This window comes from Mya arenaria, chromosome 17 (genome assembly GCF_026914265.1).
Source record: "Mya arenaria isolate MELC-2E11 chromosome 17, ASM2691426v1".
NCBI lineage: Eukaryota > Metazoa > Mollusca > Bivalvia > Myida > Myidae > Mya > Mya arenaria.
Window position 1 is genome coordinate 38130184 of NC_069138.1, and position 25224 is coordinate 38155407.

General features: G+C 37.3%; 3 protein-coding genes across 6 annotated transcripts in view; 2 read left to right on the forward strand and 1 right to left on the reverse strand.

The window, feature by feature from the left end:
- LOC128223926 (multiple epidermal growth factor-like domains protein 8) overlaps nt 1-9775 on the forward strand; it is a 51196-nt gene extending 41421 nt beyond the window's left edge. For both annotated transcript variants that reach the window (XM_052933406.1, XM_052933407.1), the window contains exons 33-38: nt 163-358; nt 752-949; nt 1359-1507; nt 2575-2704; nt 3010-3229; nt 3458-9775. In XM_052933406.1, the coding sequence (XP_052789366.1) occupies nt 163-358; nt 752-949; nt 1359-1507; nt 2575-2704; nt 3010-3229; nt 3458-4326 (1762 nt within the window). In that variant the 3' untranslated portion in view covers nt 4327-9775. The remainder of the gene's footprint in view (nt 1-162; nt 359-751; nt 950-1358; nt 1508-2574; nt 2705-3009; nt 3230-3457) is intronic.
- On the forward strand, nt 9497-13360 carry LOC128223458 (uncharacterized). Its single transcript, XM_052932738.1, has 6 exons — nt 9497-9506; nt 9873-9983; nt 10163-10557; nt 10671-11335; nt 11568-12402; nt 12548-13360. Exons 1-6 carry the CDS (start codon nt 9497-9499, stop codon nt 13358-13360), a joined length of 2829 nt encoding a protein of 942 aa, XP_052788698.1.
- A 4173-nt stretch (nt 13361-17533) lies between these two features.
- The window catches only part of LOC128224093 (ral guanine nucleotide dissociation stimulator-like 1), a 29508-nt gene continuing 21817 nt past the window's right edge, over nt 17534-25224 (reverse strand). For all 3 annotated transcript variants that reach the window (XM_052933750.1, XM_052933751.1, XM_052933749.1), the window contains exons 8-15: nt 24857-24941; nt 23996-24085; nt 23086-23324; nt 22066-22137; nt 21681-21813; nt 21009-21152; nt 20510-20618; nt 17534-20139 (exon numbers count right to left, since the gene is read on the reverse strand). In XM_052933750.1, coding sequence (XP_052789710.1) covers nt 19994-20139; nt 20510-20618; nt 21009-21152; nt 21681-21813; nt 22066-22137; nt 23086-23324; nt 23996-24085; nt 24857-24941 — 1018 coding nt within the window. In that variant the 3' untranslated portion in view covers nt 17534-19993. The remainder of the gene's footprint in view (nt 20140-20509; nt 20619-21008; nt 21153-21680; nt 21814-22065; nt 22138-23085; nt 23325-23995; nt 24086-24856; nt 24942-25224) is intronic.

Here is a 25224-nt window from a genome sequence, read left to right on the forward strand (position 1 = left end):
TCGGGATGAAACCATATGTGCAGTGCATACCTGCAGATTTCACAATTATCATGTTTCATTTTATTCTCATTGTTTCCTATTAAACAACACACAAGAAAGCTACTAGCCAGATAGTGTCAATGGAATTTTTTATATTGAAATGTTTAAACCCCTCCTTCACAGGGACGGTGTGAGCGTTTGTAAACCAGTCTGCCACCAGGAGTGCGGTGAAGGTGATTGTGTCCGGCCTGACGAATGTGTGTGCCACTTTGGGTATGTGGGGCGTAACTGTTCCACCAAGTGTGAGTGTAACGGCCACAGCGACTGTGCCAGCGTGGAGGAGAAGAGGAAATGTCTTAACTGTACAGATAACACACAGGTGAGAGAGAGGAAATACCTAGACCACTAGACCAATCTCACCCCTATTGAAAAGGGGGTGCAGTTTTGAGTTTTAACTTCTTTCGTAGGGAGTCGTTTAAACTGTAAAAGTACTTGAGGTTTAAAAATACTTAATTGATTTGTCATTCCCTGCAAGTACTTTGACATGGCTCATTTCTATAAATTTAAAGAAGCAGTAACATTTGAATACTTACCAGTAACAGTTTAAAACAATTAGCTCCAGCATGTCATACACAACAAATTGCAATATCAAAAGTGCAAGCCCCTATAATTATGTGAGCGACTAAGAAATGATGACAAAAATGTTGCTTGATAATTTAAAGATTTATGATTACTTGTGAGTCTATTCCATGTTGATGTATTCTACTTGTAGGGTTCCCAGTGTCAGGAGTGCAAGCCCCTGTATGTGGGGGACCCCAGGGATGGTGGACGGTGTACCTCATGTCATGACTTCTGCCATGGTCACTTTGATGTCTGCCTCTATTACCTAGACACTGCACGCTTTGGCCAAGAGATTGACAGACTTCTGAAGAAATATGGGAGTGCCAAGTCTCAGGCTTTTTATGAAGAGGTGAGATGTACAACCTTCTGCAAGAATATTGTTTACATTCTGATGTGGTTTGGTTTCCTTGAACAAGTTAACACTCCAGCGAGCTCCTATTTTGCTGACGGTCCCAACATTTATTTGTTAAGATATTTTGATGTATGGGTAGTCAGTATTTGCTGTTTTTGTGATATAGTGTGTCACTCTGCTCGTGTCCGTAAGGCTTAAATGTGGTGTGTCTCTGCGCAGGATATTTGTTAAATGTTTCACTACTTGGCTTGTCTTTGTAGTTCCAATTGTATTGTTACCTTGATATTTATATTCTTATAGACATTAAAGATATGTTTAAATGGTAATTACCATATCAATTAATAAATAATAACGATATTTATTGCAAGTCTAATACTAATATTTCAAGCTCTGTTTGATTCCCCAGTTTAAGCGTTACCAGCATGCGGGCCCTACAACCCGGAACAGCACCAAGTGTTTAAGTTGCCGTGACAACACAAAAGGCGAGCGATGTGAGAAATGTGAGCCGGGATACTTCCGCAGACCAAACATGAAACCAGATGAACCCTGCATCAAGTATGAGCTCTTGTGGATAACTTGATTAGCACCCATAGGCTATCAGTGATAATTGCCAGGCACCCATATAGGCTTTCAGTGATACTTGCCAGACACCCATATAGGCTTTCAGTGATAATTGCCAGGCACCCATATAGGGTTTCAGTGATACTTGCCAGCACCCATATAGGCTTTCAGTGATACTTGCCAGGCACCCATGCAGGCTTACAGTGATAGTTGCCAGCACCCATGTAGGCTTACAGTGATACTTGCCAGCACCCATATAGGCTTTCAGTGATAATTGCCAGGCACCCATATAGGCTTTCAGTGATACTTGCTATACACCCATAAAGGCTTTCAGTGATACTTGCTATACACCCGTATAGGCTTTCAGTGATACTTGCCAGCACCCATGCAGGCTTACAGTGATACTTGCCAGCACCCATATAGGCTTTCAGTGATAATTGCCAGGCACCCATATAGGCTTTCAGTGATACTTGCTATACACCCATAAAGGCTTTCAGTGATACTTGCTATACACCCATATAGGCTTTCAGTGATACTTGCCAGCACCCATGCAGGCTTACAGTGATACTTGCCAGCACCCATATAGGCTTTCAGTGATACTTGCCAGCACCCATGCAGGCTTACAGTGATACTTGCCAGCACCCATGCAGGCTTACAGTGATACTTGCCAGCACCCATGCAGGCTTACAGTGATACTTGCCAGCACCCATATAGGCTTTCAGTGATACTTGCTATACACCCGTATAGGCTTTCAGTGATAGTTGCCACACACCCATGTAGACTTTCAGTGATACTTGCAGTTCTTATGTTTGGTATACATACATTTCTTTGTACAGTTATCTAGACATGTCCTTACTGTTGTGTTTATTAACAATCCATGATTTCACTTTTTCAATCTTTATCTATTAATATTGATACTTTTCTGCAGTACATGTGTTTCGTAAAATAAAATGAGAAAAAAGGTGATAAATGTACTATTTTATCATTTTAAGAAATCAAAGGCCTTCTTTTCCCACAGCATCCAGGAAATGTACCTGCATGAGACTCTTGTTTACTTCCAGATGCATGTGTAATGGTCACGGGGACAGCTGTGATGCAGACAGCGGCCTGAACTGTGTGTGTAAGAACAACACAGAGACGCGGTGTAGCATTGAACAGGGAAATAGTGACCCCAAATGCCATGAGAAACAGGTATGATATAGCAGTCATGAGATACAGGCACTATTGCACTTATGCGAAACAGGTTATATTGCAGTGTTAAAGTGTAAAACAACTTAAAAATAATTATGAGCAAACAAAGAATAGTTTAAATTCCTTCATAAGTCAATTGTAAATGATATCATTTGATAAAAATTAATAGCTTCAGGCAATACTGGGTCTCATTTGAAGAAAACTGTGAAAACTATGTTGAACTATTGAGGGCTAGATCTAAAATAAACATTATACAAGTGAATTGAAGGCAATGAGTAAAGAAGTTGACTAATCTACTTTCACAGTGTGCTGACTGCAAAGAGTATTTCCTGGGAAAGCCAAAGAGTGGCCACCAGTGTTACCGCACGATGACCGTGAGTCGTGACTACTGTCTCGATCCCAACACGCAGGCTGAGTGTAACAGGATTCCTACAGCCTTGGATCATGGAGGGACGGTCTTTTTCGTTGTTCAGCCAAAATATGTGAATGTGGACATCAGGGTGACCATTGACATCACCTTTGGAGGTCAGTAGATAGTTCATGAGTGCAAACTAAATATAAATTGTTCTCGGTTATCTCAGCTTAATATGTATGGAAGTACTTGTGATGTAAACATTTTATATTTCAGATATATATATAATCAGCTTCTCTCCATGGGTGATCAGTTTCATAATAAGTATGATCAGTTTTAAATTATTGAAAGTCTGAAAAATTCTCATCTACTTTCTTAATTCAATTTTCTGTACATTTCAGGTATCGATGTGTTTTTCTCCCCTCGAGAGGACACATTTGTAGTCCACACTGACAGATACACTGGCAAACACGTAGTTGACCTTGACCCTGGATACAAGACTTACACACGCCGTAAAAGATCTGAAATCGTGGTCACTGAACAAAGTTATGTGCGAGAAGTGGAGGCTAAAACTTTGAACACATTCATTACTGTGCACAGTCCAGAGACAATTCTGGTAATCCGCAATCTGCGAGGAAGGCTTGTGATCACACTGCCAAATGAGAAGTTAAACTTGAAAACTTCCCGGTTTTATATGGTGTTTTTGAGCACTGGGAGTAGTGTAAGGAATGAGACCCTGGGAAATATATACTTCAGACAGGATCAGCCTCATATTGACCTGTTTGTTTTCTTTTCTGTGTTCTTTTCCTGCTTCTTTCTGTTTCTTGCCATGTGTGTTCTTGTGTGGAAATTCAAACAAGGCTGTGACGCTCGTCGTAATCGTCAGCAGCGTGCACAAGAGATGCTTCATATGGCCTCTCGGCCGTTTGCTAAAGTACTTATCCATATAGACCATCCAGTGACTCCATTTAATATATCTCCAAGTTTACGACCACGACCTCCACGTAAGCCAACGGAGCGGACCCCATTCTTAGCCAGTGAGCCAAATATTCCCCTCTCTCAGACAGTGAATACCTCGCGTGATAAGTTTAACATTGTGCCCATAGCAACAGAACCTACAGAGGATGGTATATCAGCAGTGGGTACGATCGTGTTCCAGCTCCCGGGGGGAAACTCCGCCCCCTCTCACCTCTGTCTGGGCTCAGCGCTGATCACTCAGGTCAGCCACATGGGGAAAAACAGGCGTCTTCCTGTCTCTTCTAATTGCTAGCAGAAAAGAACTGGCAGGGATGAAACAAAATTAGGATTCGGGAGAAGCTTTTTTCAAGATTGTTTAATAATTCCTTAGCGTGAAATAGCATAAGTTAGTTTTAAATTCATGTACAATTTTTCTTATTTTTATCCGAGGCAGTCTTTATTTCGCTGTACTTATTGTAAAGATATACTGGTTCATAAACAGTCTTTGTACCACCGATATTATTCATCGTTATCTTCTTTTGATTTGTGTAAGTTATGTTTTTAAAAAAAGTCATACCATGTCATTATATCAAATTCCATTGTATTAAATCATTGTTGTTATTTCTACATGATCATGCTTTAAAAAGGTCATTACATCATTTATAATGTTGCTTCTCATACAGTGATTCATTTTGAAATCTGCTTGGGTGCATCTGTTCGGACTCAGATATTTCACCACCATGAGTCCTGAGCTAAAATCTGAGAGTCCCAAATATCACTTTGTGCAACTTAAAAACAGTGCATCCCAAGGATTCAAATTTTCAGAATTATGGGTCTTCGGATAAAACAATGTATAGGACTCCGGATGCCCATCATAATGAATCATTGCAAATACAGACAGTTAAGTTTAACTGAATGCACTTCAATGCAAGCTTCCTTCTCATTTTAGTTTAGGTATGCTATATGTAGTAATGTGTAAATGTGGATTATTGTGAGTAGATATGCCACTTAAGCCTCCAGCCTTAAAGGATTTTATTTTGGTAAGACTTCTATAAACTTTATTGAAATTGAAATTTTACATCAAACAGCAACTGACAGATATATTCATTTGAATGGAAATTTGTAAATACAAACCCAAAATAATACAATTTTGAATAGAGTTATAACACTTTATGGCAAATAGAGCATTTCTGTGACAGTTTAAGATGAATATTAACACTAAAGAGAGAATTTTCTGTGACGGTTTAAGATGAATATTAACACTGAAGAGAGTATTTTCTGTGACAGTATAAGATGAATATTAACACTGAAGAGAGAATTTTCTTTGACGGTATAAGATGAATATTAACACTGAAGAGAGAATATTCTGTGACGGTATAAGATGAATATTAACACTGAAGAGAGTATTTTCTTTGACGGTATAAGATGAATATTAACACTGAAGAGAGTATTTTCTGTGACAGTATAAGATGAATATTAACACTGAAGAGAGTATTTTCTGTGACAGTATAAGATGAATATTAACACTGAAGAGAGTATTTTCTGTGACAGTATAAGATGAATATTAACACTGAAGAGAGAATTTTCTGTGACAGTATAAGATGAATATTAACACTGAAGAGAGTATTTTCTGTGACAGTATAAGATGATACCTCAACACTAAGATCCTCTGTAAGCTTTGACCATGTTTTTGTCATTGGTTTGACCATTTTGTTCACAATTTACATGAAGATATATGTTTCCATCTCTGACCCCATAAAGCATAAGAGAGTCCCTGTAAGTGTACATATTCTCTAAAAGTTTAAATTCTATGTTTTAGAAGTCTTATTATTTTATTGATATTTAAAATTTAATGTAAAAAAACAATCTTTAACATTACGATAAGCATTTTGTATTTTTTTTTTTGCCATAGTGAAGATTTTCAAATGTTTATAACTTTTGTATACCTAAGAGCATTTATATATCTCCTGTAGCTTTCAATGTAAGATGGCTGACGGTTGGCTAATGGTTGTCACTGTCAAAATGGTTTTTAAAATAATGTGAGTTTTTCATTCCAAATAACTTCCATATGCAGTTTTTGAATTAGCACGTCCGTCATTGTTTGTATTAAAAGATAATGAAGAGAAGTTAACATTGTCTGTAAGCTCTGAATATCCTTTTAGACACTTATTAGTGCATTTTAGTGCCAAAGTATTGTATGTAAAATTAAAATGAAATATTGTTGAAATGTACATGTAGTTAGTGGTATGATTTTGATGTTTTATTGGCACATGCTCGTGTGCTATTTTATATTGCTTAGTGGCTAATTTGGCTGAAGTACACTCTAGTTATGTTTCAGTGTTATGTGAGCATTCATTTGGAATGACTCTGTATTTAGGATACTAGTTTGTCTTAAAGTTCCTCTTTTAAACACAAAGAAGGCAGAACTTCTGACATACATGGTCTTGACAGTCAAGCATCCCATTTTGCTACTATAATGATGGTGGAAAATAAATCCAGATATTTTATAATCAGAAATTGGAATAAAAAGATTGAATAACTGAAATAGATTTTAATAAAAACCATAACCTTTTCTAGAAATAACAAAGCAAGTACATAAAATGTTTTGTATAACACATGCTCCATAACTTGCAGTGTAGAACAGCGTCATCTGTGATAATTTTATTTTAGCCCTTGATCAAGCACTCGTGATGTGGGCACTTGTACAGTTATGCAACTACTTCCCTAGGTAATAGAGTGTTTGATTTTCACTGTGAAGATGTATGATTATGGATGCCTGATATTTTCTTCCCTCAAAGTATCTTAGGGTTGGTAAGCCCTTTAGATAGCTCTGTTGTCATCATTATCATCGTCCAAGAACATAAACAATGTCATAACTGGTAAAACATTCAATATATTCCACTGAAACTTTATACACCTGTTAACGCTAACAATACGCACATTGTGGTTTAATAATTGTTGAGTTATGCCATAAGTTATCTCATTATGCGATTGTGTTTTTATTTAGCTTATTAAGTGAATTACATGTATGCCAGTGAAGCAATGTTATTTTTAGCTTTTGAGTATATGGTTTATTTTTAACATTACACAATATAAATAAGTTTGCTTTGTACAATATTAATAAACGCTACTAACATCAACTTTCATAAAATATCAAGGTTCTAAGACTTGTGAAAGTGTTGATGTTTTGTTTTGCTCAAGTTTTTGTTTAACTGGCCCATATTTCTTGAATTATGTTCAGTCCCTAATAACAGGATCAAGCTTAACTCACTTTTATTGTTTTGGTATAATTTGTGTTGTATTCTCATTTTGACGAGTTCTAAGCCTTTTAAGGAAATTATCTAAATGATAATCACGATTTACATATATTTTTTTATTATTTAAAATGAAGTTTAAGTAATTAATTTGGCTAAATGAAATAAGAGACCCAAGCTTTTTACTTTTAAGATGTTTAAAGAAATTGGGGCCTGTACCCTGTTTCAGTCAAGGTCTTAGGCTTAAGATCATATTTCTTGGCTTAACCCTGTTAGGGCTTGTCTTTGGAACATTTATGATAAAGATTCTGCCCATAACTTTACAGGTATGTCAAAGTACTCATAAGTCGTGTAAGGATTACGATTAAGATATCTTTTTGAAACAGGGGCTGGGTGGTTATATCTTTGTATATTCTTCTATTTCAAACTGTATGACCTCACTGTTTTGTTCTCTTAGTTAGATTCTATAAAACTTGAGTCAAAAATATGAATTGTATGCTGTACTTATTTATTTAATGAATTAAGCTTATTTTTACTAAAATAAGACAATATTATACACCAAATTCTGCACTTTATTATACCAGTACATTTTGCACATGATATTTTTATGTATATGTTTGAATTTTGTCAATGTGTCATTTCATTGTTCTATTCTACTGTGTGTCATGTTCAATGTGTCAATAGTTGTATGATATTTTGAGAAGCTTTTGTATCTAGTTTTTGTACAGTTTGTATATAGAGCCCTTTTTTTTACACATCTTCACTGTACATAATGAATGTGATTTTGTATCATGAATGAATTTTTGCACAGTATCAAATATTAAGCATTACTGTTGTTACGGTTACATGATAGAACATGATAGAATGATTGTTTTACATATATTTACATTGTCTTGTACTTTTTATCATTTTCCATAAACTATATAACTGGCATAGTAATGAACAGGTCTTCAAACTTACATGGACTTTATGGGAATTGCCAAATTGAATTAGGGCATTCATGATTGCTTACATGCTCCGGAAATGAATTTCAGTCCTTCAATAAATGACTAATTGTTCATGATTCTAGTATATTAGAACCTTTATGTGTAATGTGCGGGTTTAACTGTTTTTATTGTGTATTTGGATCAGTGTTGGCTTAAAAAAAGAATTACCGGGTTTTCACATAGTGAAACATTGTAATTAGAATGAAATATGTTGTTGTTTGGACGGGAGACGTTTAACTGGCCGTCAAACTCTCCTATGAAACTAAATAACTTCGTTACGGTTGACATATTATGACCACACTTGGTATATATGAAGAGTTTATGGATACCTTTTTTGCGTTTTGGGTCTCTGCAGTCAAGGTCACTGTTACTAAAAAACAACAGTTGTAACTGAATTATCTTCAGTTTTGGTTGACATATTGTGACCAGACTTGGAAGAAAGGTAGAATTTAGGCGTGATCAAACTTGGTATATAGGAAGAGTTTATGGAGACATTTCATGGGATTATGTGTAGGTCAAAGTCACTGTTACTAAAAATAGAAAAACAGTTGAAACTGAATACGCTCAGTTTATGTTGAAATATTGCGAGGAAACTTGGTATAAAGGAAGAGTTTATGGAGATCTTCCATGGTGCAACCAGGTGCAACAAATCAGCTAAGTTATAATTCTAACACCACAGGCTGAGTTTCTTTTGTCAGTCATTGAAAACCTGGAATTGACGCATTGTGGCTTATCTTGTATTATAATTGCATTCTTTGTCAAAATGTACCTCATACCTTGTCTGATTACATCGGTTTTTTACGCCAGTAGAAATCATGCCACCTTATTCTTGGGATAATAACCCATTACGGGACGGCTTGATGTGAACCATTACAGGCAGAAATGGATGTGATAGTGATTTTAAAGCAATCAGTTTTTGTCATCATAGTAGATATGTTTTACACACAAAAAAGGCATATCAATGCATCCACAACCTTACATACACATAAAACCATGGGAATCGCAGTTCTATTATGTAACAAGAAACTGATGTCATATCATCTGTTTCTCTCAGACCCATTTCTGCTTGTCCTGGTTCATGTTATTATTAAGCTCTGTTTGAGTAAAACGTGCTCATTTAATTATTGATCAGTATTACATGATGATTTGTAAATGTATATTGTATGTTATTGGGTGGGAGCCAAACAGTTTTAAGTTCTTCTCTTTTTAATGTCACTTAAAACTGTTTTGTATTCATCTCTGAATGTCAAGGGGTAAGAGTGAAAAGGTTCTATCTGCTAAATTATTAAATGTTACTTAGAACTTTTTCACTTTAAACCCTCAATTAGTGTACATGCCAGTCGAATTTCTTGTGTATATTTATCATTGTGAATGGTTTTGATATATTGGTTATATTTCGGCCAGTTGCTATTATATATCTATTATGTAATTGTTGTTAAACATTTTGAATGAATCTTCGATGTGCGTTTTATGGAACATATATATCACTCACATTTGAAATATTATTAAAATGAGAAAATACTGTGTGTTCTTGTGCTATTGTACATGTTACATTGAAACCAACAATATATGAAAATTATCATCTCTTAGGGGGTAATTGTACAAAATTGTACAACCAGCAAGTAAACTGTCCACTGTCACTATCAACCCACCTGAGCGTAAACTGCCCACTGAGACTGTCCACTTGGCTGTCAATCAGAGTACACGGTTCACTTTGGCTGTCAACCAGAGTACACTGTTCACCTAGGCTGTCAACCAGAGTACACTGTTCACCTACATGTAGGCTGTCAACCAGAGTAAACAGTCCACCTAGGCTGTCAACCAGAGGGTACACTGTCCACCTAGAGTGTCAACCAGAGAGTACACTGTCCACCCAGACTGTCTACCAGAGAGAACACTGTGCACCCAGACTGTCAACCAGAGAGAACACTGTGCACCCAGATTGTCAACCTGGGAGTACACTGTCCACCTAGACTGTCAACCAGAGAGTACACTGTCCACCTAGACTGTCAACCAGAGTACACTGTCCACCCAGACTCTCAACCAGAGAGTACACTGTCCACACAGACTGTCAACCAGAGAGTACACTGTCCACCTAGACTGTCAACCAGAGAGTACACTGTCCACCCAGACTCTCAACCAGAGAGTACACTGTCCACCAAGACTCTCAACCAGAGTAAACTGTCCACCCATACTGCCAACCATAGAGTACTCTGTCCACCAAGACTGTCCACCAGAGAGTACACTGTCAACCCAGACTGTCAACCAGGCAGTACACTGCCCACCCAGACTGTCCACCAGAGAGTACACTGTCCACCCAGACTGTCAATCAGAAAGTACACTGTCCACCCAGACTGTCAACCTGAGAATTCACTGTCCACCTAGGCTGTCAACCATAGATTACACTGTCCACCCAGACTGTCAACCAGACAGTACACTGTCCACACAGACTGTCAACCAGACAGTACACAGTTTACCCAGACAGTACACTGTCCACCCAGACTGTCAACCAGACAGTACACTGTCCACACAGACTGTCAACCAGGCAGTACACTGTCCACCCAGACTGTCAACCAGAGTACACTGTCCACCCAGACTGTCAACCAGAGAGTACACTGTCCACCCAGACTGTCAACCAGAGAGTACACTGTCCACCTAGACTGCCAACCAGACAGTACACTGTCCACCCAGACTGTCAACCAGAGAGTACACTGTCCACCCAGACTGTCAATCAGGGTACACTGTCCACCCAGACTTTCAAACAGAGTACACTGTCCACCCAGACTGTCAACCAGAGAGTACACTGTCCATCCAGACTGTCAACCAGACAGTACACTGTCCATCTAGACTGTCAACCAGAGAGTACACTGTCCATCCAGACTGTCAACCAGAGAGTACACTGTCCACCCAGACTATCAGCCAGAGAGTACACTGTCCACCAAGACTCTCAACCAGACAGTACACTGTCCACACAGACTGTCAACCAGAGTGCACTGTCCACCCAGACTGTCAACCAGAGAGTACACTGTCCACCCAGACTGTCAACCAGAGTACACTGTCCACCCAGACTGTCAACCAGAGAGTACACTGTCCACCCAGACTGTCAACCAGAGAGTACACTGTCCACCTAGACTGTCAACCAGACAGTACACCCAGACTGTCAAACAGAGAGTACACTTTCCACCCAGACTGTCAACCAGACAGTACACTGTCCACCTAGACTGTCAACCAGAGTACACTGTCCACCCAGACTGTCAACAAGACAGTACACTGTCCACCCAGACTGTCAACTAGAGAGTACACTGTCCATCCAGACTGTCAACCAGACAGTACACCGTCCACCCAGACTGTCAACCAGGCAGTACACTGTCCACCCAGACTGTCAATCAGGGTACAAAGTCCACCCAGACTGTCAACCAGAGTACACTGTCCACCCAGACTGTCAACCAGAGAGTACACTGTCCATCCAGACTGTCAACCAGAGAGTACACTGTCCACCTAGACTGTCAACCAGAGAGTACACTGTCCATCCAGACTGTCAACCAGACAGTACACTGTCCACCCAGACTGTCAACCAGAGAGTACACTGTCCACCCAGACTGTCAACCAGAGACTACACTGTCCACCCAGACTGTCAATCAGGGTACACTGTCCATCCAGACTGTCAACCAGACAGTACACTGTCCACCCAGACTGTCAACCAGACAGTACACTGTCCATCCAGACTGTCAACCAGACAGTACACTGTCCACCCAGACTGTCAACCAGAGAGTACACTGTCCACCAAGACTCTCAACCAGACAGTACACTGTCCACACAGACTGTCAATCAGAGTACACTGTCCACCCAGGCTGTCAACCAGACAGTACACTGTCCACCCAGACTGTCAACCAGAGTACACTGTCCACCCAGACTGTCAACCAGAGAGTACACTGTCCACCCAGAATGTCAACCAGAGAGTACACTGTCCACCCAGACTGTCAACCAGACAGTACACTGTCCACCCAGACTGTCAACCAGAGAGTACACTGTCCACCCAGACTGTCAACCAGACAGTACACTGTCCACCTAGACTGTCAACCAGAGTACACTGTCCATCCAGACTGTCAACCAGACAGTACACTGTCCACCCAGACTGTCAACCAGAGAGTACACTGTCCATCCAGACTGTCAACCAGACAGTACACTGTCCACCCAGATTGTCAACCAGACAGTACACTGTCCATCCAGACTGTCAACCAGACAGTACACTGTCCACCCAGACTGTCAACCAGACAGTACACTGTCCATCCAGACTGTCAACCAGACAGTACACTGTCCACCTAGACTGTCAACCAGAGAGTACACTGTCCATCCAGACTGTCAACCAGAGAGTACACTGTCCACCCAGACTATCAACCAGAGAGTACACTGTCCACCCAGACTGTCAACCAGAGTACACTGTCCACCCATACTGCCAACCATAGAGTACTCTGTCCACCAGAGAGTAAACTGTCAACCCAGACTGTCAACCAGGCAGTACACTGCCCACCCAGACTGTCAACCAGAGACTACACTGTCCACCCAGACTGTCAACCAGAGTACACTGTCCACCCAGACTGTCAACCAGAGAGTACACTGTCCATCCAGACTGTCAACCAGACAGTACACTGTCCACCTAGACTGTCAACCAGAGAGTACACTGTCCATCCAGACTGTCAACCAGACAGTACACTGTCCACCCAGACTGTCAACCAGAGAATACACTGTCCATCCAGACTGTCAACCAGACAGTACACTGTCCACCCAGACTGTCAACCAGAGAGTACACTGTCCACCCAGACTGTCAACCAGAGACTACACTGTCCACCCAGACTGTCAACCAGAGAGTACACTGTCCACCCATACTGCCAACCATAGAGTACTCTGTCCACCAAGACTGTCCACCAGAGAGTACACTGTCAACCCAGACTGTCAACCAGGCAGTACACTGCCCACCCAGACTGTCAACCAGAGACTACACTGTCCACCCAGACTGTCAACCAGAGTACACTGTCCACCCAGACTGTCAACCAGAGAGTACACTGTCCATCCAGACTGTCAACCAGACAGTACACTGTCCACCTAGACTGTCAACCAGAGAGTACACTGTCCATCCAGACTGTCAACCAGACAGTACACTGTCCACCCAGACTGTCAACCAGAGAGTACACTGTCCATCCAGACTGTCAACCGGACAGTACACTGTCCACCCAGACTGTCAACCAGAGAGTACACTGTCCACCCAGACTGTCAACCAGAGACTACACTGTCCATCCAGACTGTCAACCAGACAGTACACTGTCCACCCAGACTGTCAACCAGACAGTACACTGTCCACAGAGACTGTCAACACTGTCTATCAAGGCTTTAGTATACCTTATCAATACCAAAGATTGCTTCTTTAGATTTTATTTCAGTAACAGAGTCTGTTTTAAACTGATCTTTATAAATACCAGAAAGGTATTTTTTTTTGTCCACACTTTAAAAGCAAAGTGTGAAGACATTTTTGTTTAACATAAACCCATGTCTCAAGGTTTTGAGAATGACATCAGTGGGAGAGTCTGTGAGACTGTGTGATTAGACTGCTGCGTGTATAGCTGAAGACCGATATTGAATACATCCCCTGTTGTTTCATTCCATCTGCATTGCATCAAAATGAATTTGAAAATTAGTGATTTGGGATTAAATTAGCTCACAATTTGACTGGAATCCATATAACCAACTAGTCTTAATAATTATGGTCTCTAAAAGTGCTTACTATCAAACCCAAAATAGAGACAGAATTGTGGTTAGGAATGAGTCAACACATGATTTCTGAGATTTGATCTTTGAGGTGATCTTCAAATTTGCAGAAACCTTGATTTTAAGGTGATCTTGACCCAAGAGGTGACCTTGACTTTTGAGGTGGTTTTGACTGAGGTGCTCTTACAGTTTTAGGTGATACTGACCTTGGTGGTGAGCTTGTCCTTTGGGGTAATCTTCACCTATCTTGGCTTTGGAGGTGATCTTAATATTTATGTCTCCCCAAACATCTGGTGGCGAGGAGACATGTTTCAATGTCACAACTTTTGTCTGCTGCACGACTGAAACTTCTCCCTGAATATTATTTTAACTGTGAACTGTGAATCCTAGTTATGCAAGTCAAAGTATAAATTAAAAATTATCAGATGTCATAGATAAACATGCATGTATATATGTATTGATTTTGCATGATATCTGACAAGTATGAACTAAAAGTACCCTGGATATTTACATCCTGCCACCATGTGGGCAATGACATTCTTTCTTTAGTCACAGAAAACTATGACAAATATTTCCAGCTTTAATCGTTATTACTACGAGACCTGTTCATTCTGCTTGATGCAAATCGGTGTTATATTCATAGAAGCATCTTTACAGCTTTTGCTGTTTTGGTCTAACTTTTACTACAATTTTGATCTACTTTTCATGCTTAGTTTAAATCACAAGGTTCACTTTTCCTGTTCTGTGGTTTTCCATCTTTAAAAAAATTGCAATCAAATATTGACTGCATGTTTTGTATTTTGCTCAGTCAGAAAAGTAACTGAATCCTAGTGAGCATAAAAAATCTTAGTCTTCTTTCAAGATATGCAACATAATTGTTTAAACAAGGTCAAGCAAATTTGAATTCCATGTACATTTTATTGAATGCAGTATTTTTGAGAATTATGTCTTTATGAGTAACGTCACTTACTAGTATATGATTTTTTTCTCTATATCAAATGCCGACTTTGCATACATAGCTCTGTGTTCAATGCGCAAGTTACATGATCAGAATTGTGGCTCAATTTGTCTACCATCAAAGTTATTTCTTTAACATTAAACTTATTATAAATTCAAGCTATTCATTGCATTTATCTTCGTCAAATAAAAGAAATCTGGCCAAAACAGCTCCTAGGGCCTGAAATAAAATAAGAGTGAATAGAAAATTGCATCAAATCTATGACCACATCCTGTAGATTCTTGTAACAACAATACAATTTGTCTTTAAGATGGCGTGACTTTGACCTTTTCTCACTGTTATTAAGCTTCATGCCAAACATTATTCAGAAATCCACAAGCACCACAATGAATACAGTTACTGTAATAGATAGTAATTATGACGCCAATACTGCAGGGACTTTGATCTTGATGCCAATTCTGGGGGGGGGGGGGGGGGGGGGGACTTTGATTATGATGCCAATACTTGGGGGACTTTGATCATGATGGAGGGGGTTAATGAAAAAGTAAAAGTCAACATTTTCATATTTTTAGTTCTTTATACATGTATAACAAATGTTTTCAAAATAATTTATACAGAAAACTAAAATCAATTCTGAACAATTTGTTTATAAATACGGTAGCACCTAAGACTAAACTGAAACCATACAAGTAACAAGTGTAACGATTTCTGTAAAAGTTGAGTATTTTATAAATGATATCAACTTTTGATGGCAATATATTGATATCTTTTCAAAACTACAGCGGATTTCAAATTATATAAACTACAAACATATGCAATACATACTACAACCAGCAATGTAAAAGTTCTAGTTCTAAGAAGATTTCAGCAATTATAAATATGAAACGAGTATATAAACTGGTATTGAAAGGTATTTGAGGGGATGAAAATAAAAGTTATTATCACATTTTCCTATGATGTGCTTGAATGTTCAAGCAAATATTTGGACATATCATTCCTATAGCATAAGATCACACGATCATTCCTACAGCATAAGATCACATGGTCATTCCTACAGCCGAAGATCACATGGTCATTCCTACAGCAGAAGATCACATGATCATACCAACTGCACAAGATCATTCTTATAGCATAAGATCACATGATCATTCCTACAGCCTAAGATCACATGATCATACCAAGATCACACGATCATTCCTATAGCATAAGATCACATGATCATTCCTACAGCCTAAGATCACATGATCATACCAAGATCACATGATCATTCCAAGATCACATGATCATTCCTACTGCAATAGATCACATGATCATACCAACTGCACAAGATCACACGATCATTCCTATAGCATAAGATCACATGATCATTCCTACTGCACAAGATCACATTATCATTCCTACTGCACAAGATCACATGATCATTCCAAGATCACATGATCATTCCTACTGCAATAGATCACATGATCATTCCATCTCCACAAGATCACATGATCATTCCTACTGCACAAGATCAATTGAAAAGCATGAGAAGAACCACTTAACAAATAGTTAAGCCTTAGTGAATGAGTATACAAATATGCAAATTGCAATGGTTAACAACTATAAAACATTTTTTTTTTTGTTAATTTATTTTAGCTTGATTGTGAAGAAAGCCGACAGGTTATAAAACTATGCAGAAACCAGTCCTTTTTAAAGCCCTGAGAACGGTCCCTTGGTGACGATGGAACCCACAACCTATTGGGTGAGAGGCAGACACCTTTACCACTAGACCACTCTCACCCTGGTGGGAATCAAACCCACAACCTCTTATATGACTATTACAAAAACAATACCTAGGCCTTATTTTCTTTGAACAATGTACAAGCCAATGTAAAGATATTTTGTTCAGGCCCTAGTTTCTCTAACAATCCTGTATCTACTATAAAGAGATAAAGCTTAGCACTAGTATTTTTTTGTGTGTAATATTCTCATTTTGAAAAGTTTTTGTCTTTTAAGGGTTGGGGTACTTTATGCTGATTACAATAAACTATTTTTTTTTGTTTTTTTTAATATCAAGACTAAGTAAGTAATTTGGCTATATGAAATAAGACACTAATGCTTGCTACATAGAGCCAGTTTTATTGACTAATTGATTTGTTTACCTCTTCAATAAAGTAAACATGATTTGTTTACCTCTTCAATAAAGTAAACAGAGTATAAAGTTTCCCAAACTTTTTAAAACCTAACGATACAGTATGACGTTAAAAGAGACAGGCAGTAGACCATTTTGAACTATCTTGTAATGGCTTTAAGTTGCCTTTAACATGAATGCTTAACAAAAAAGCCACTAGGCAAAAAGCAATGCTCGTCAGTTATTTCATTAAAAAAGGGGCATAATTTGACAAATTATTGAAGCCAAAGTTATGGGCCTTGATACTTAAATGTGTGCATTGTCTCTGGCAACATTTGTACCAACTTAAAGCCAGATGTTTAGTTTTGCATAATGACTGTGCCGAAACCCCTACATGGTGCAAAAACATTAACCCAAACAATGAAAATACCTCACTTTTTTTTCTTCTAAAAACAGACGAATTAAAAATAAATATATTGACTAACAATGTTAAAATAACTACAGTTTATAAATTAAATACAACATGGTAATGACAATGTTGATTGTTCTTATCTAGTAACACTACGAGATTAAAATATGTAAACATCAACAGCCAATAGTATAAAACTGGTTAAGTCTTTAGATTGGCTAAAGTTGGCCAAAGGGTTTATTGATTGGTCAATATTTATCCAAAAATAAATATTAACCAATGAAATCATTTAAATGTGCAAACTAGCCTAAAGATAACCTGTGGAATCTTATCCAAGTTTATACAATTGACTGTTGAACTATAACTATCTTTATATATATAACCTTTTTCAATGTATTGCACAATTTGGTATAATTCACTAACATTTACATACATATAACAACAAAATCAACAAGACATTTAAATACTTCAATAAATTTGCAGTATGAAATTTTGCACAGCATATATATTTTCTGGATTTTAGCACTACTTGGATAATAAACAAAAAGCTACTACAATAATATCAATACCTAGGGTTCTAACAAGGTTTTTTAAAGGGCAGTGTGCTGCAGAAAAGGGACAGGGTGCTGCAGATAAGGGACAGGGTGCTGCAGAAAAGGGACAGGGTACCAAGTGAGAAAACGGCACATTAAAAACAGGCTGGGAAAAACTTCCACATTATAAATTGACAGAAAGTGTTCGATGTTGTGTTCATTTGATAGAAATAATATTAGGTTTCAACTCCCAGATATGTTAAATTTGTGTGTATTTAAAGAACGGTTCAACCCGCAAAGGACAGAGTGCAGCAACCTTCCTGAACTCTTTACCTAAAACTCTATGATACTTTAACATTTGGTTATCTTCATTAACCATGGATATTTACATTTTGACTAGAATATACTATCATGTATACTTTGTGGATTAAACAATCCAAAACTTGTGCTAGTATTTGATGAAAGACAAATACCGACCAGCAGTTTAATGACATGATGACATGTGTGCATCAATAATACAAGTAAAATGAACACAAATGAACAAAACAGGCAGTATGATGGGACTATATGCTACAGAGGCCAATACTTTTAGACCATTGAAACATAACATGACCAGTTTATCAAAAATTTGGAAAGTTTGTTAAAAGTCAGAAATGCTTGACTGAGCACAAATAAATATATTCTTGTAAATACCACATTACTCATTTACATTGTCCTTATGTAACAATAATCTAATTTCATTTTTTATTAAACAGTGGTCGAAATAGTACAAGCCTTTAAGAGGTCAAGGCCACCTGAACGGTAAAAAAAACCCACTTTTTTTTTGTTCTGTTATATCTTACGAGTTATAATCCTGAAATTATATGAACAAAGAGTATTCATACTAATTAAAACACAATGTATTTTGATGGCAGCAGGAAAATCATAATATTTTGAAGACTTAAAAACAAGGGTAATCAATCCAAATGAATTTAAAATTAAGGTGAAACACTTTTTACATGGAGCAATCAGTATGGGCAGAGTATGATGAGGAACTGACAGCACCATTTCTTATAAAATTGCACAACAACCTCTGTAAATACTCAAATATATTAACAACCATCATCTTAAAATAATGAATTTATGAAAAAAGCCAAACTAATATATTGTTTGTTTCTGATTTCACTGTCAAAAATAGAAGGCTTGAAAGGTCGTGATTTGTTTCATGGTTAGGTAACGCAGTGTCTGAATACCAATTTCATTCTTGAGCCATCGCCATTTTGTTTGAGTCTTTGTTAACTTCAAAGAAATATATAATCTATAATAACATGTATTTACAACACAAGTAATTGCTGACTAGATAAGACCATAACAACATAAATTTAACGGTCAGAAAAAATAAAATTGATGGCAATAACAAGGGTTGGTTTAAAAAAATAAAGATCTGTCAGGAAACCAGAAACAAACAATCATTTTTGTAACATCTAAGGATATGTTATACAATCATTGTTTTTCATAGGTTAAGACTCCTAACAGGGTCAGTGTCCCACATGCGGTACAATAAATTACAATAACTTATCGTGAATTGTGAGTGTGAATTGATATCAAGTAAACAGTCATTTAACATACCCAAAAATAACTAAAAGCATGATTATGAAGTTGATATAGCCTTGAATACATGAATATTGTATTGTAGCATAGTTTTTATCTGAACACTTATAATGGCCTATTAAATATAGACACTGTAATTTCAACACAAAAGCATGAAAAGCTGAAACTCATTTATCAAACTCAAGAACATAAAATAAAAGTTAATGACTAAAAAATCCTTTCCTTTTTGTCTATTAAATAAACAAAACAATAGGATAATATTGAGCACTAATAAAAGTTTAAAATACTCAGCAACACATTAAAACACAAAATCTTCCCAACAAGAACACAAGAAAGCTGTTAACGCTGTTTATAATCCGCAAGAGCACAACACTTTATCACAACGTCAACTTGAGCCGTCGTCTGCCACGTTTTTTACTCTGTGTGAGAGCTTCTTGCTCCTTTTTAGTTCGCAAAACAAACTTATAATCTCCATTATTGTTCATGGCATAAAACACATTTACTTTTTCTGGGATCAACAACTCTGAAATAATCAAGCAATATAAATACAGAGAGAGAAAACAAGAGCTGCACACTTGGATTACAGTACTTATTCTCAAGGAATCAGAATTATTTTGCCGGCCAGGAAACTACACATACAACACTGATGTCAAAGGCACCAACTACAGTCGTTTAAGCCTTTGAGTCCTCTTGCCACATTTTACAATGCATGGTTTTGGATAAAAAGTTCAGCTTGTTATTCAAACTATCTTGAAATTTATTATCTTCGTAACGATATCTGCGCAAACTATGGTTTAACAACAGTATCTGAAAGAGGACTATTACATCTTATACCCGCAGACACTGCCCTTATAAACACTAGTAATATTATCGAGCCACGTGTACCCACTTACCGCTGTCAGGTAGCACTTGCAGCAGGCAGAAGTCTTTCTCCTTCCCCCGGATATCGTATTTGTCCAACACTCGCTGTATGACTGTGTGGGTGTGGTCAGTGTTGTACAGCTGCAATATGTGATCAACAATTGTGTTTTATGCTTAAAAGAGTGCTACACCCTTAATAGATTGCTATTTATTATCACTTGGAGAAACCAATTTCTTCCCATCACCAAAATCCCCGAAAATGTAATATCTTCAATACAATATACGAAATACAAAAAAATCTTTATTTAAAGTCGGGCTTATGATAACAAGAAACATTAGCTCAATGAACTATTTCCGACATGAATCAATACACTTACACATAAAAATAGGAACCCGTTCATATGTGATAAAAATATAGTTTTGTGCGAACTATGAAATTAACTATAAAAACATATGTCACTTGTTGATTTTGATAAATTAGAGGTTTTTACTCGATCTACTATCAACTGTGTTTTATATGCTATAATTTACCATGATGCTTTTGTAGACATGAGATTTTGGGGTGGGGCTAGCCTCTATGGAGACCTTGATGACACAGGCATCGGGGGACTTGAAGGGAGTCGAGTTATCACTGTCACATGACTGGAGAGACGAGGTAGAGGAGGAGTGTGACATCTGCAAACAAAGAGATTTATTTAAGTTTAATAGGATTTTCAATTGTGATCAGCCACAAGTAGACATGAATCCTGCCGGAGTTCGTATCATGGGCAAAAATAAATACAGTTGTCCATTTTGGGAGGCAATGTGAAGGTACTTTGGTGGGGCTCAAACCCACAGCACCATGTGCAAGAGGCAAACAACTTTACCACTGCATCACGTCATCCTTTCTTACTACACGAGTGTGATTAATCCACAGCTCACCCCATAACTCATAAAACATACACGCAAAATTGTTTATACAAATCATAAGGGTTATAATTTCTCCAATATCCCAAAAGGGACAGACAAAGCCATCAATTTTAGTCCTCTTATAAACAAAATTTTCCTACAATCAAGGAAACAAAGTAACTTTAATGATAGTAGAGATTTTTACACATCCATGTTAACACCTCTTGCATATCATAAGTCTTGAGCTTTTTAAATTTAAATACCACAAATATCAAGATTAAATCATAAAAGAAAATAACACAAGTGACATGTTACCGCTGTGTTAGGTGAGACAGGTGAGTCAAGGTTAGAGCTGCTAGTATTGCTAGCTTTGTCGTCGTAGATCACACCACCACACATGAACACCGAGAAGCGGTTCTGATCAGCCTTCCCAGGACGAACACCTGACCTGGATAAAGACAAATGTTCTTGAATAATTCATTAATAACAAACAGTTATCACATTCCTTCAATTCTTTTCATGATGCCGCCGCCAGCGATGACAGACACCAAGGCTATAAAGGTATCTGGGCTTTTTTTTCTTGAAAAGCAGATGAGCTTAAAATGAATGCAATATCTACTGCAGAATCCACATTATTTATAACCAACTTTGAAATACATGTATTTTATTAAAAGCAACAAAAGACATAAATGTTCTCTACCCTGTGGTTTGTTTTCGTTTTGTTTTTGTTCCAATATCTGTAGGCAACTCTATGGCACAGGACAGCTCGTAGCTGGAATGAAAATACAGCGAGTGAATGCATGTTATCAACAACTTATGTCAATTTTTCATGGTCCACATGTTAAGTTCATCATCAGCCATAATATCACTTCTTACTTTTTTGGTAAAGGGTTAGGATCCTTTCATTTTTGTAAATATAAACTCCAAATGTAAATACAGTTCCGATAAATTTAAATAAAAAAATGCACAAGTCCTATCATTAGTATTAGGCTTCTGAACAATTTTTCCAAAGTCCATATGGAAAAGGTGTTTGTTTTCTTTTAACTTTAAAGTGTTGTATCTCACATTGATTTCACAAAATCGGGATATAAAGTTTGATACTGTATGATATTTCAAGTTGTTTAAATTTGTATTAAAATACTAATAAATAAACATGAAATGGCATCATTGTGTACTGTCAATAATGTAAAGGAGTGAAAAACTTCACAAAATAAGGCTGTTAATTTTACAACTTTGTATCATTCTTGAAAGGTTATTGTCCACGAAACACCATCAGAGAAAATTCTTTACATAAATAGTACATGTTTTACATTAACGCTTTGCCATTTTCATGATCCAATCAAAAACCATACATGAAAACAAACATAGTGGCTACGGAGTTTGACATTTTTCTAACAAGTCCAATCTATCGAATTCAGGAACTTTTTTTAAATTACCTGATTATTCTTGTATTTTTTGGCCTGAGTCCTATCTTTGATCACATCTTGTACATGGTATAGAGTAAGTGACATATGAAACACTTAAGTCATTAAGTGGCTTCCATATAGCATGAACTACAAGTATGGTGGTGTTTACATCTAGAGTCTGTAAACTGGTTGGTTAACCTAATTCAATCTTCTACACTGTAGCCTGAGACAAGTCATGGCTTACAACTTGGAATATCTGGTACTGCATTAGAAATAACAGAATTTCTTTTTAATGAAAATTCAATATATCATACCTTTCATTTTCATCATAGACTCGTACAGCATCGAACCACGCCCAGAACTGTTCATTCTCCTTAAACGTGTAGATCTGCGACGCCGACTGTAATAACTTTATCTGGGCGAGAACTTCAAACTCTTTACGACGTTTCTCAAAGTTTATGAGCCCGTCAGTGAGGTCAGAAAGGGCTGTGTCGATCATGGTTAGGTCGGTTAGAAATGTGCCGAGATAGGGGACAGTGCCTTGTACCACACCCTAGAGATAAAAGCAGACATGATAAAAAGTCTTACTTTAATACCTTTATTTGAACATGTTTATTTGATTAACATGCAATGATAAATGCTTGTCATTCATGGTGGCAAACATGCCCAGATCAGGGACAGTGCCTTCAATTACTACCTGGAAGATGTTTGATGTTAATGTACATGTATGATTCCTCACACTTATATGTAAAAGCATGTTCTACTCAGTTTAATATTCACAAGTTTACATATACTGAATTTCTGTCATTTAGTAAGGAAGTCAGTATTCATTAAAATAAACTCATCCTTTAGTGTAGGTTATAGAAAAAGAAAGAGCATTCCTTTTAAACATAGAATCATAGGCTCCATGCTTTTATAGGGAAGAGAAACGTGTACTCCAATTTTGTGCATACCAGTAGGAATTTTCTCTTAACCTAAAAGGACACTTTGAGTCAACAAGGTATCATAAGAACATGTTTGTGTGATTTTTTTATCCATAGATAATTATATAATTACTAGCTACAAATAAAATGAATGTTTTGCATGCAAAATCAACTCAACTATGTTTGAAGTGACAAATACAACTATTCCTTTGGATAAAATGATATTCAGAACAAAGAAATATGAATCAAAAAAAGTGATGGTACAATACAATCATTTATAAGATGACCCCATTGCACTTACATTATCAATCCATGATTGTCGTTTCATCTGGTTTCGGCGCCGCAATGTTTTGTTTGACGAGTCAACATCAGGGAATTTGGCCGTGGCCTCCTGGAATCACACAGCATATGATGACTATCACACAGCACAGAAGCACTATCATCATATTTTATGTGTAGTATTAAATCAACAATCTAAGTTAAGAATTTATGATAGAAACTGTTAAAGCAATATTGATAGTATAACAAACACAATATCTTGCCAATCAAAGACAGTTATGTAAGATGATTGCAAAATGAGATAGGATTCCTGCAATTAAATACCAATAAGCACTCATTTCACTTTCAATCTTATTCCCAATATCTAAGATCCCAGGATCTACTGAACATTTTCTTTCAAGGGATGTAAACAAATCTAAAATAAACAGCACAGAGAACTGATGATCTAAGAAAATATAAAAATCTGCATTTTTATGAATGGGGAAAGTATTACCTTCATAAGGAGGTTACGAGAGGCCAGCTGGTTGCTCTAATTTTAATGAATGGGGAAAGTATTACCTTCATAAAGAGGTTTCGAGAGGCCAGCTGGTTGCTCTAACTTTAATAAATGGGGAAAGTATTACCTTCATAAAGAGGTTACGAGAGGCCAGCTGGTTGCTCTAATTTTAATGAATGGGGAAAGTATTACCTTCATAAGGAGGTTACAAGAGGCCAGCTGGTTGCTCTAATTTTAATAAATGGGGAAAGTATTACCTTCATAAAGAGGTTTCGAGAGGCCAGCTGGTTGCTCTAATTTTAATGAATGGGGAAAGTATTACCTTCATAAAGAGGTTTCGAGAGGCCAGCTGGTTGTTCTCATTTGAATTAACAGAGAAAGTATTACCTTCATAAGGAGATTTCGAGAGGCCAGCTGGTTGTTCTCATTCGAAAAAATCTTCGACAGCTCCTCAAACTCGGCAATACTCTCCCTGGAACACAGGTGGCATAATTGGGCTAGTACTTTTACAAGTAATAGGGTAAACATACAGTTCAGTCAAACTCAAAACGCTGCCATACTCTCCATTGAATACAGGTTTCATGGTCATGTTAAGCACTTGAACATTAAAAAATCTTCATAAACAACTCCCGAAAACAGTTGAAATGCACTTCTATGCAATTATCTCTCTTATTGAGGCTCATTGAAAGGTAGTTTGTAAATTCTAAAATTTCAACAAACAATACTTTACAGTGTATTTGCTACTAGTTGATCCA

What these genes read in the sequence shown, in the direction of transcription:
- LOC128223458 (XM_052932738.1), top strand. An exon ending in CACTTTGGCTGTCAACCAGA is followed by an intron (nt 9,984 to 10,162) that starts GTACACTGTTCA and finishes CTGTGCACCCAG; the next exon opens with ACTGTCAACCAGAGAGAACA. An exon ending in CCCAGACTGTCCACCAGAGA is followed by an intron (nt 10,558 to 10,670) that starts GTACACTGTCCA and finishes CTGTCCACCCAG; the next exon opens with ACTGTCAACCAGACAGTACA.